Source organism: Equus przewalskii, chromosome X, assembly GCF_037783145.1.
Source record: "Equus przewalskii isolate Varuska chromosome X, EquPr2, whole genome shotgun sequence".
NCBI classification, from domain to species: Eukaryota; Metazoa; Chordata; class Mammalia; order Perissodactyla; family Equidae; genus Equus; species Equus przewalskii.
The window spans coordinates 86,972,198-86,985,568 of NC_091863.1; the positions used below are offsets into that span (position 1 = coordinate 86,972,198).

The 13,371-nt window shown below is 38.0% G+C and overlaps 1 protein-coding gene across 2 annotated transcripts in view; it reads left to right on the forward strand.

Annotated features, from left to right (window-relative positions):
- Positions 1 to 857: 857 nt before the first annotated feature.
- Positions 858 to 13,371, forward strand: part of VSIG1 (V-set and immunoglobulin domain containing 1) — a 30,864-nt gene continuing 18,350 nt past the window's right edge. The window contains exons 1-2 of one of the 2 annotated variants that reach the window (XM_008540585.2): positions 858 to 1,453; positions 11,098 to 11,261. In XM_008540585.2, the coding sequence (XP_008538807.2) occupies positions 1,405 to 1,453; positions 11,098 to 11,261 (213 nt within the window). In that variant the 5' untranslated portion in view covers positions 858 to 1,404. The remainder of the gene's footprint in view (positions 1,454 to 11,097; positions 11,262 to 13,371) is intronic. The other variant, XM_008540586.2, reaches the window with a different exon arrangement.

A 13,371-nucleotide genomic window follows, 5' to 3' on the forward strand; every position in this document is an offset into this window, starting at 1 on the left:
TTTTTAAATAGTGATGAAAGTTGCCTGGAGCCAAGGTTTAGCATCGGACATGAGCATGGACAGGGAAGGCTGTGAGAAGGAATCAGGCCTGATGGAGGCAAAATGGCTTTCTGGGAAGCAGTGGGAAATTGACTTGGCTAAGGTGAAATGGGGTCAAATATTTCCTGTAAATTAAAGTTCACGAAACGTATCGCTGAAACTTGCACATATTTCATGTGACTGAACACTTTGAGGCAATAAATCTTGACAGCACTTTTCAAGCGGATGATTTAACATGATGGAGTTCAGATGAGGTGAGGACCAGATCTTGGAAGGCTGGGAATCCAGATTAAGGACTTTGGACTGGATGAAAGAGTCCATAATAGTGATAGTGAAAATGCTTAATCGGGTTTGGAACATTGGTGTGTGGCTGGTACAAAGGATGAAGGAGGAAGAAGTCAGGGAGACCATTTAGGAAGCTGCTACAGTAGGCCAAGAGTGAGGAGCTGAGTACTTGGACATGGGAAGAACCAAAGGAGGCCCTTATGTATCGCAGGGTAACTTGAGCATGAGAGGAACTCTGTTCAAAGTTCCTGTTCACGTAAAGGCTTCTTACCTGTGCAGCCTGCCCTACCCTCCTAGTGAACCCCCTTTCCCAGGAAACCCTATACCACCTATTCAGTAACCTAATTCTGCAAAAATTCAGACATCCATTGGAAGTCTTAAAGCATTTATTCGCTCACTTGATTTTGCAAAATTAGATTAGTGAAAAAATGCTATGGAGTTTCTAAGCTGGAAGACATAAGCACGCAATTCATTCTACCGCCAGGTAGTGAGAACTGCCGGGGCTTCAAAAGAGGGAGAGATGTCCAGAGTTTGTTCACATAGAAATCAGTGCTTTTTCACTTCATAAGCCCTGTGTCCTTCCTGTGAACCCTGTCTCCTGAGAAAATCTTACCAATTTATTAACCTAATTTGTAAAATGAGGTTAGTGAATCAAGGCTGTAAGACTTGTATGGAAATATTTAAAATTAATTAGCTTTGTCAGCTTTTATTTGCATAGGCTTTCTTCCAACTACATCTTTTTCTTCTCAAATATAACTTTTTAATAAGATTGGTTTTTAAACAATAAATCTCAGAGAATCTGTGTACAAAGAGCTTGAAGAATTTAAATATGTGGGTTTATTATTAACACAGTAGCAAATATATCAAGGAAACACGCCCCATAAAAAGTGTTTCAAAGAAACACAAATCTGCTCTGAGAAAGGTCTGTACCCAATAAGTAAGCCCAAAGAGGCTTGTTTGCTTGGTGATGCCGGCAGATAAGCCTGGCAAACCTCGGTGTGATTGAAGAAGCCAGTTTGAGACTCAGCCGAGCCCAAGCAAGCCACTGGCCCTTGGCTGCGCTCAAGGAACCTCGACACAATGGTGTTCGCGTTTTGGAAGGTCTTTCTGATCCTAAACTGCCTTGCAGGTAAGGAAAGGATCTCCAAACCATCAAAGATAATTGGGAATGGAGTTTCCTCTTAAACTGAAATTGCAAATTTTTATATAGAATGTTCCCCTCCTGTACTTCAAAGGAATTGTGATTAGTATGCTGAGTAAAACAATTTTCAGAACTCTTGCTTGGCAAATGCGTGCCATGCTGTAAATATAATTGTTTTGTGTAGCTTCTCAATCAAGCTTTTTTCAGAAAAAATCACATTATCTTTCTTTTTTTTAGTTTGGAAGGTGAACAGATGAATTCACTCAGAAGCTGAAGTTTGTGCTAAGACTACTTTTTTCTTTGTTTTACTTGAGTGTTTCCTTTAAGCCCGCTGTGACCGGCTCGTTTGGCTACAGCAGGCAGAGCCTGGCTTAGAGGGCCTGCCATGCTTTACTCTCTCACAATGCTTGAGGGGGTGCAGTTTTCCAAGCCTAAGACTATATTTAGTTTGGGAATTACGTGAGTGATTTATTGTTGTGCACAAGACGGTTGTTTTTAGGGATTTGAGCGGAACAAAATCATTTCTAGAGGCAAAATCCTGATGTTGGTTAGACCCAGGAGAGGTAATTAATTCAGAAAACACCTTGGCTAGTTTTTTCAAATACCAGGTACGTTTTGAATCTGTTCTTATGGTAAGTTAAGTCCATGGTAGATGCAATAATATTGTTTACAATAATGCTGATGTTTTCAAGCCATTAGTAATATTAGGCAGTCTTTAGAATGAGATTTACTAAGCATATTTAATGACGTCAGAAAATGCTCAGGCTAAAACATTAAGTGAAAAAGCAGGATACATACATATGCCTAGAATAAATTGCTAGAAAGTTGTGTTCCAAGGTGCTCATGGTGATTACTTCTGGGTGATAGGATTATAGATGATTTTTATTTTATTCTTTTGCCTTTTCAAATTTTCCAGAGTTTCTACAAAGTCTATTGTACTACTTTTATATTGAAAAAGCGTTACTTTTCAAACCATATGGTATTTAGTAATAGCTCTCTAAATGTTCATTACTAAATGTTTAAACATACATGTTCTATGGAGTCACTAAAAGGCAATACTGCATTTATCCAGTCATCGGGTCTTAGAGCTGGAAAAAGCCGCCTTTCTCAGTTTCCATCCTGGTGGGAACACGTGTTACTATTTTCCCTTTCCGCCAGGAATGTTCATTTTAAACCTTAACTTTAGACAGTGGAAGTCTTTGTCCCTTCTTAAAGAGCTTCCAGTCATTAGTTAATTGGGTTGCCCCTGGGCCTTCTGCACCAGCCCCCTAAAATCACACCTGTAGTCAACACTTACTCCCCTACGTGAGGCCTTACTCTGGCCTATACTAGACACCAGTTTGGGAACAGTTGAAAGAGTAGTTTTTATTGTAACTAACATGTATATAATTTTTACTGATTATAAATTTAATGAGTTATTTTAGAAATGTTGGAAAATGTGGAAACATATAAATAAGAAAATAAAAACCACCAACAATCTTACTAGAGACTTGGGTGAATTCCTTATTTTCTTTCCTTTGCAAGTGGATATATTATATTAAAAAATTGGGTTTATACCTTGTATACAATTTTTTTTTATTGTTTGAAAAATTGGGGCCAGCCCTGTGGCACAGCAGTTAAGTTCGCACACTCCACTTTGGCAGCCCAGGGTTTACTGGTTCGGATCCTGGGTGCGGACCTATGGACTGCTTATCAAGCCATGCTGTGGCAAGTGTCCCACATATAAAGTAGAAGAAGATGGGCATGAATGCTATCTCAGGGCCAATCTTCCTCAGCAAAACAAAAAAAAAAGAAAAAGAAAAAGAGGAGAATTGGTGCTGGATGTTAGCTGAGGGCTAATCTTCCTAAAAAAAAATTGCTTAGATGATATCACAATCTTACTTGATTGTGACTTTTAGAACAAGGCCCAATCAGAGTGACCAATAAATACTTCAGAGCCTTTGTTCTTCATTTATTGTATAACTGGTTTCGTTGGTGTATAGTGTGTTCTGTGTATCTATACATATACAATCTAGCTGGTCCAAAGCAAAACATGGTGTGGCAGTCTGGCAGATTGAATGAAAATATGGTATGGTATATTGTTTGCTGTGCTTACATATGTATGGAAGTCAGAGAAAGAAAGATTTCAGTAATCTATAACTAACATTAATAGTACCCATCAGTTGATCCAGATACAGCTGTGAAGCAACTGGTAATGTTTCCATCAGTGTGCAATTTGATGTGCCACTTGGACTTGTTTCATGGTCAGGAAGAATGTCACATTTTTGGTGTCAAGCATGGTGCCTGCCATAGTGGGCCCATAGGAAATGTTTATTGAAAGAATGAGTTACCTTCTGAAATCCTGCCATTTGCAACATGGATGGACCTTGAAGGCATTACGCTAAGTGAAATAAGTCAGACAGAGAAAGACAAATACTGTATTATTTCACTTATATGTGGAATCTAAAAAACCTGAATTCATAGAAACAGAGAGTAGAGTGGTGGTTACTGACGGGTGAGGAAAATAGAGAGATGTAAGTCAAAGTTCTGGGGATCTAATGTATAGCATGGTGACTATAGTTAATACTGTGTTATATACTTAAAAGTTGTTAACAGAGTAGATCTTAAATGTTCTCTCCACAAAAAAGAAATGGTAATTATGTGATGTGATGGAAGTGTTAGTTAACGCTATGGTGGTAATCATGCATCAAATCAACACTTTGTACACCTTAAATTTGCACAATGTTATGTGTCAATCATATCTCAATACCTGGAACAATAAAAGAATGAATTACTTTCCCAGCCCCAAACATCCAGAAATGATTTTCACATACATATTTAAAATCAATTTTTCGTACAACTAAGCAAGACTAATTTTATTTTAACCAAAATCTTCCTGATGGCTTCTTAGGAAGTCTTAGGTTAAATTCCATTTGAGGGAAATAAATTTAATCAAAAATGCCTTCTGCAAAAAGTTCATGCACATCATTTTAGGTGCTTGTAATATATATTAGTCAGTCGTTGGAAAGATATGTTAATATTTTCATTTTCTGGAGGTATTTGCTATGCATTTTAAAGCAATAATATATTTGAACTTTGGTTTTGCAGTCAAATCCAAAAAGTGAGTGATCATTTGGTTGTATTATTTCCTAACTCAAAAATGGAGTAATTATATATGAAGTTGCTGGAAATTAAGTTACTTCAAATGCACCAGGTTAAATATGACTATCTGGGGGATATTTTTGCTGTGGTATGTTAGGAGAATAATAATCCCCCTATAAGCAAAGTGCCTGCCACATTGGAGCGTCAAATAAATGAGTGAACAATCATTACCAAAACACGAGGCATTTAAAATCTTTTTAGAGTGTTGATTAATTTAAGTGTATACACTGGATTATTTCCTTTAATAATATGCACTGATTTTTAAAAGCAGTCACACATATTTCAATCACATATGCGTTTCTTGTTTGCTTGTTTGTTTTTTAATTCAGCCAGGTCAGTGAGTGAAATTGCAATCCTGAGTTTTGTTTAAATGAGATACTAGTCTTTATTTTGCTATTCATTCACAGTCTTGTTAAGGTAGAGATTTTTCTGACTTTTCCAATTTTTAAATAATTTCTCAATTTAGAGTAAATTAATCCAAAGGAAGAGAAGTTTTTTCTGCTGTCACAGAATCACCTTTAGTTTAAGACTAAATTTGCACTGTTCACTATCCACATGTGGCTATAAATTTAAATTCATTAAAATTAAATAAAATTAGAAATTCATTTCCTCAGTCATACTAGACACATTTCAGGTGCTCCTTAATTGCGTGTGGGTAATGGCTACTTAATTGGACATTGCAGACATAGAACATTTCCATCATCACAGAAAGTTCTATTGGACAGTGCTGGGCTAGAGCATGATCTCAGAGGTCTAAGTAATGTGCACTAATTGAGTGATGCGACGTATTTAAAAAGCTCATCTGGAAATATATAGCTGTTAGTTCTGAAGTGTATTGTCACTATATTAGGGATGGACAATTTCAGAAAACCATCTTTTCTTCATACTTTAAGGATTGATTATGGTGCTGAGTATTGGGAATCCGGGCAATAAAATGACCTGGAGATATTTCCTTGGCAGTTGTTACCTCGTTACAGGACAATGAGTAGTATTCATAAAAATAAATTGTCTCACCCACAACTAAAATATACAACTATGTACTTGGGGGATTTGGGGAGAAAAAGCAGAGAAAAAAAAAGAAGATTGGCAACAGTTGTTAGCTCAGGCGCCAATCTTAAAAAAACAAAAAATAAAAAATAAATTGTCTCACAGTAGATTTGGAGCTTACTATCCTTATTCTAAGGTAAAATTGTTGAGCTTTTACAGACCTCAAATTATTTACATATTTATATGTCTTCTATTTTAAAAAATGTTGAAAATGTTTAAATCGGATTTATAGTTCCCAAATCTTTGATTTTCATTTGCCTTCATTCTAGTCTGTGCTATGAATGGCTTCCTGCCACATTGACGTGGCAGGCAGAGATTGTGTCTGTCTTGTTCATTATTGTTTCCCTAGTGTTTGGCACTGTCTGTGGCACAAAATAGGTGTTCAAGAGATATTTGTTGATAGGCACCACGGCCTCTTGCATATTTTGTCTTGTGTGAGAAATGTCCTTACCCTGCCTTTAAGTACTTTTGCCAAGAACAGCCTTTAAAGGGTTTTGTTTATTTTAATTTTTTGGCCTTATCTGGTCAGAAGCTCCCATTATTAGCCAATCCCACAACAGATATTGGGACCCAAAATAGAGGACAAAAATAATAGCCAAATAATATCTTAAAAATCTGTTTTTAGGGGAAAGTTTCTGGGAACTTTAGTGGCCAAAACAATCCCCGTTCTATCCCTTTGATTTTGGACACTTTAAAGACATTTGGAAGTCATCATTTAGGCATAGCCGGAGGTGTGGCTCACTTCCAGGAGCAATAAGATGGACTCTTTGAGGGCAGGAGAGAGTCACTTAGCTTTCTCCAGTGCAGTGTCCATTGGAAAGAGTAGCTACTGATCGCAGGCCAATTTTGTTTTTTTGGGAGGCATTATGGGAACCAGGAAAACATGGAGGGGAGAGCATTGGGAAGAGGAAGACTGCATGGAGTTAGAAGATGCTGCATTGCTGTCTACCCTAAAACACATCTCTCAATTCATCAAGACATAGGTTGCCATGTTAACAGCCAACTTCTGGCTGAGAAGCAGCTGGACTAGGTGGCCTGGCTGTGACAGAGAACAAGGCCTTTGAATCCAGGAAACCAGGGGTAATCAGTACAATGATTTTCTTTTTCTTTTAATTCTTCAAAATGTTTGTCAATTTCCTGAGTTCCTTTTGCCTGACTGCTGCCATTTAGTAAGAAAAATAAAATTAAAGAAGGCTTTTGGTATGCAGAATTGGGACGAGGGCCAGGAATTTGTGTTTCTGTACTATTTCCTCTGATCTTCCCAGGATCTCTGTATCCTCATCCCACCCCTATCCCTTATCTGTAACCCTGCAGGCAGCTGGAGCTCTCACTCCAACGCCTCTGCAGCATAGAGAGTGTCTCTTAATATTGATCTTTTCTTCTAATACCTACCTGACAGTCTTAAATTCCTTGCTGTAGAACTCTAGACTCTCTGACTCTGCAATGGATAATAACGAGTTAATGAGATGAGCCAATGCCTCTGTAGTGTTACCCAAAGTATTGTCCCCTATCACAGCCCTTTGGAAAATGCTTGCATAGTACTGAGAATTTCAAGCGCAGTGGTGGGCTGGATTTTTGGGTAGGGGGCTCTTTGATGTTCCTCCAAATTATATGGGCAGCTCACCCTTTTGTAAGGCCAACAGTTCTCAAACTTTGTAAGCTCAGGGCCCTTTTATACTCTTAAAACTTTAGGGAGATTTATGGTCTGGATAAAATGGCGTAGAATTGTTTCTCCTTGCTTCTCTCTGCTAAGCACAAGTATAAACCATCCCTGGAAATAATGCAAGAGATAACCAAGGGAGAACTCTGAAAGATGGTAAGAAAAAAGCAGATTGGTTTGGAACCTTGGGAACAACACAGAGGCAAGGTGTCTTATGTCTCTCCACCCAACAGAAGATGAGTATCCAGCTCTGGCATTTCCCGATGCCAACCTACCAACAGAGGCTGGCCCAGAGAGGCTCATTCTTCCCCCAGATCGAATGGGAGTCCTTCTGACGTAAGGTGAGCCCAACGTCACTGGCAAGGGAGTACTAGAGGAAAAACATCAAAATAAACCAAAAGCAAGCAGAAGGAAGGAAATAATAAAGAGCTGGAACCAACAGAATTTAAATAGGAAAATTATAGAGAAAATTCAGTGAAATAAAAATTTGATTCTTTGAAAAAAATGAATAAATAATATTGACAAACGTCTAGCCAGACTGGTAAACCTAAAAAGAGAGAAGACACAAATCACCAATATCAGAAATGAAACATGTGATATCACTACAGATTCTGCAGTCATTAAAAATATAATAAGGGAATAAAAAAGACTTTACATTCATATATTTGACAGCTTAGAAGAAATGGACCAATTACTCAAAAACAACAAACTACTGAAATGCGCCTAATATATAAAATAATCTCAATATCTCCATAATCATTAAAGAAATTGCATTCATAGTTTTAAAAGCTCCTGAAAAAAATCTCCAGGCCTAGATACTTTCACTGGATAATTCTACCAAACATTTAAAAAATAATTAACACCAATTTTACACAATCTCTTCCACAAAATATAAGAGGAGGGACCACTTCCAAACCATTTTATGAGGCTAGTATTATCCTGATACCCAAACCAAAGACAGTACAAAAATATAAAACTACAGATCAATAGCTCTCATGAACTTAGACTCCAAAACTTTCAACAAAACACAAGCACAGTGAATCCTGCAATGTTTGAAAAGAATTCTACACCATGACCAAGTGGGATTTATTTCATGCATGCAAGCCTGGATCAACATTCAAAAATAATTTAGTGTAATCCATCATATCAACAAGCTAAAGAAAATAAACGCAAATGATCATATCAATTGTTACAGAAAAAACATTTGTAAAAATCCAATACCTATTCATGATAAAAACTCTCAGCAATTTATCAATAGAAGATGTGATACTTTCCAAGAGCTGCTGTAACAAATTGCCAGAAACTAAGTGGCTTAAACAAGAGAAATTTATTCTCTCATAGTTCTGGAGGCCAAACGTTGAAAGTCAAACCAGTGGCAAAGCTTCTTTGGAAACTCCGAAGGAAAATCTCCTAGCTGACTGCTAGCAATTCTTGGCGTTCCTCGGCTTGTATATGCATCACTCCAATTTCTGATTCTGTCTTCACATGGCCTTTCCCTCCGTAAATCTCTGTGTCAAACCTCCCTCTCCTTTTTCTTATAAGGACAGCAGTCAGTAGATTGAGGGCCCACCCTAAATCCAGGATGATCTCATTTCAAGATCCTTAGCTTAATTACATTGCAAAGACTATTTCCAAATAAGGTCACATTCACAGGCACAGGAATTAGAACTTGTACATATCTTTTTGGGAGACACAGTTCAACTCATGGTTGAGAATTACATCTCAATCATGAGATGTGCATCTAAAAATGACTCACAGTTAACATTGTATTTAATGGTGACATACTGAATGCTTTTTCCGTAAGATTGGGAACAAGGCAAGGATGTCCACTCGCAACTCTCTTATTCAATAAGGTACTCCAAGTTATAGCTACTGCAATAAGGCAATAAAAAGAAATAAAAGGCATACAATTGGAAAGGAAGAAATAAAACTGTCTCTACTCAACAAAAGACTGGCATCTAGATTATATAGAGAACTCTCAAAATTCAACAGTAAAAAACTGAACACTGCAATCAGAAAATGGGCAAAAGATATGAGCAGACATTTTGCTGAGAAAGATATACAAATGGCAAATAATCACATGAAGAGTTGTTTAGCATTATTAATTTGCATTAGGGAAATGCTAATTAAGACAACAATAATATATTACTACACAGAAAATAGTGGCAACACCAAATGCTGACAAGGATGTGGAGAGGCTGGACCACTCATACATTATTGGTGGGAATCTATATTGGTACAGCCACTCTGGAAAACCGTGTGTCTGTCTTTGTTTTTCTTGTTTTTGTTTTTAATAAAATGAAACATGTAACTACCATTTGACCCAGGAACTGCACTCTTAAGCATTTATCCCAGTGAAATGGAAATTTGTGTTCACACAAAAATCTGTACATGAATGTTCATTAGAGTTTTATTCAATATCAAAACCTGGAAAGAACTCGGATGTCTCTAAATAGGTGAATGGCTAAACAAATTTTGGTGCATACATACCATTGAATGCTCCTAAGTGATAAAAGGTGGTGAACTACTGATACACAGAATAACTTGGGTGAATTTCTAGGTAATTATACTGAGTAAAAAAAGCCAATCCCAAAAGGTTACCATGCTTCCACTTATATAATATTTATTAAATGACAAAATTTTAGAAGTAGAAGACAGATTAGTAGTTGCAATGCTTAGGATCAGAGATAGGGTTCAGGAGGGACGTGGGTGTGATTATAAAAGGGCAACATAAGGGATCTTTGTGGTGATGGAACTGTTCAGTATCTTGACTGTTATGATGGATACACAAACCTACACATGTGATAAAATTGTATAGAACTAAATGCATACACACACGAGTACAAGTAAAACTGGACAAATATCAATAAGATCAGTGGAGTGTATCAATGTCGGTATCCTGGTTGTGATATTTTACTATAGTTTACAAAACGTTACTGTAGGGGCAGGAGCTGGGTAAAGTGTACATGGGATCTCTGTCTTATTTTTAGAACTATGTGTAAATCTACTATTATCTCAAAATTTTCAGTTAAAGATTATTGAGGACCCCAAAGAGTTTTTACTATGTGGGTTATTTCTATCTATATTGACTGTATTAGAAAGTAAAACTAAAAAAACAACTTTAAACGCAAAAATACACAAGCACACACTCCGTTAGCTACCAGAGCAATAACATTGTTACTGGTTATGTAGCTTCTGGAACATTCCATTGTACACTCATGACAGGATGAGAGTGAAAAAGGAAAATAACATCTTGGTATTATTATGAACATGATTTTGATCTTGTAGCCCCCAAAATGGCCTTAGGGATAGGGTGACCAACTTATCATGGTTTTCCCGGGACTTTCCTGGTTTAAGTACCAAAAGTCCTAGCAAAACCAGTGAGGTTTGCCTGAGACTAACTGGTTTGAAAACTGCGAGTCTCACATCCAAGAAACCCCCTCGGTCCTGGGCAAACTGGATTGGTTGTTTTCTATACTCATGGACCTTTTGGAGCCCTGGACAACGCTTTAAGAACCTCTGTGTAAGGCCATCCTTACACAGAAGAAATTCGCAGGTTAAGTGTTATTACCTCACTATCATGGGATTTGAGTATCTTCACATCGTAATTTGTTAGAAACTCTCCTATCCCCATGCCAATTGTTTGCTCAGTTTTCCAAGTTCATTCTATTTTCTCCTCCTCACCTTGGATTCTTCAAATAAGATATTGAAAGTGCTTTGTAATGAAAAAGTGTCATCATAATGTGAGTGTGTACCATTGTCTTTTTGATGATTTTCTTTTCAGGTCAAGTTACTGCGGTGCAAGTGACCATCCCAGACAGTTTCGTGAACGTGACTGTTGGATCTGATGTCACTCTCATCTGCACCTATACCACCACTGTGGCCTCTCGGGACAAGCTTTCCATCCAGTGGTCATTCTTCCACAAGAAGGAGTTACAGCCAGTTTCCGTAAGGACTCTTTTCCTAACCTATTCCCCTTTGGTAGTTCTGACATGAACTGTGGGTGTTAGTGTGTGAAGGAATGGTAAGCCAATTACAACAGTGGTAGAACCTCAGATACAAAGATTTTGAAGAAAGCTGTTTAAAGAAGTGACTCAACCTTTGTACTCACTTCATATTCAGTTATGGCCTTTTGTCTCAATTCTGTGTAGGTCAACATCAATTATATCATATAGTCTAGAATAGAGAGGAAAGGTCCTCTTCATAGGTGAATTGAGCAGTAGTTCTGAAAGGGCTTCCCCTCCTAAAAAAAATATCTCCCTGACTATTATTTCCAGAAGACCTCAGTTCAAATGCATGTCCTAATTGATCTGCAGATCTTTGTCAAACTAAATATCTGAGATCTGCCTGTCAAGTGAGGTGGCTTTTTGTGCCACACTGAGTTCCGATGGAATGAGCCTCCCCAAATGCATGGAGAAGGGCTAAGGTAGTGATGAACTCTGGGTAATCAAAGGCAGCAAGAGGCTATAGGATAGGGAAATAGGAAGAGTAGGCTAGGATCTGGGAGATGCGGTTGCCACAGGAGGTTGGGTGAAATTCAAAGGAGAAGAATGATTCTATAGCAAGCTGCCTATTCCCAGGTTTTCTTCAACTGCCGTTTAGGGTACTTCCTTCTTTAAATTAGCACAAGGACTAAAATTGTATACTGAAAAGTATGTGTGTGTGTGTGTGTGTGCATGAGTGTGCATGCACATTTGCCAACATATACCACTTGAGGGAAAAGGTCTATAGTTTTCATCAGATTTTTGAAGGGATGTATGATCCAAAACAAAGAGTTCAGAGAAGAGCCAAATCAGTGTGGTTTGGAATAGTCGGATGTAGTTGAGTTGGGTCTTGAAGGAAAGGAAGGGTTTTGACTGGTAAAAAGATAGAAAGAAATTGAGTGGGCTGGAGGAGGCCCAAAGGCAGAGATGGAGAAGAGGGAGATCATTAGCTTGGAGGAGCCACGCCTTGGCCAGTGTCACTTCAGCTATCATTGGTCTTTTGGAGGTTCTGAGTCCTCTCTTTACCAGAGATCCTGAACACTTGTTTAACAGGGAACACTGCTCAAGAGGAGATTCTGTCAATGCCACCCTCTAGTCAAAGTTCAACAATTTAGCCCAGTACTAGTTACCTTAGACGAGTATCTGAATCATTCTGTGCCTATCTTCAAAATATAGTAGAATAGTAATACTCTTCTACATATCTCATGGGAAATCAACTGACATAGTGCACGTGAAAAGACTTGGAAAAAATATAAAGTTCTGTAAGTTTTCTCCCGCGCAAAAATCATCATCATTGGCAGCAACAAAAGTAATTCTACCAGTTTCCGTCCATCACCTGAAATGTCCTTACCCAAGACCTCACGTGGTGCAGTCAACTAAGAAATCATCCCTTTCCTTTGCAGGCTGTGCATGCAATAATTAGATTATGGATGGCAGTAATCACAAGATCTTTTTTTCCTTTTTAAAATTTAGTTTCCTAACTAGTCTTTTCAATACATTCTTTATCTGTAGGCTTGAAGTCCTTCTAATTTTGCCAGTAGGGGCTGAATTTAGGGAGGCCTTGCCAACATATTTCGAAATTTTTTTATGCTTGGTATTCAAATCAAGATGTCCTCAACTGCCTGGAGGCCAGGCCAGACCAGTCTAAATTAAGAAACAAATTCTTCTTTATGCCTCCTCTGACGCTGGAAGTTACAAGGCCACCTCTTGGTTGAACTTTATGACTAGTAAGGAGCTGGGAGAGGCAGGGCTGGAGGATCTTGTGACTGACGGTGAGTTTTTTTCTAGGCCTGGACATGCAGAGGAAGAAAATATAGGTGATTGAACTGAGTGTTTCTTGAGCTCAGGACATCTCTTAGAGGCACTTTAGGAAGAAAATCTATTACAAATAAGTATTTATCAAGTAGCTTATTTACTTGCTGTTTGCCTCATTCTTCAAAATGTCAAGTGCAGGCAGGGCAAGTAATTTAAGGGATCTACTCTTTTGGGGTGTCCAAATCAAAGGAGGTCCTCTGCACTGAGCCACTGGATCAGTGAAAATATGCTCCTTGATCTTAAAACATTCTAGATGCTTC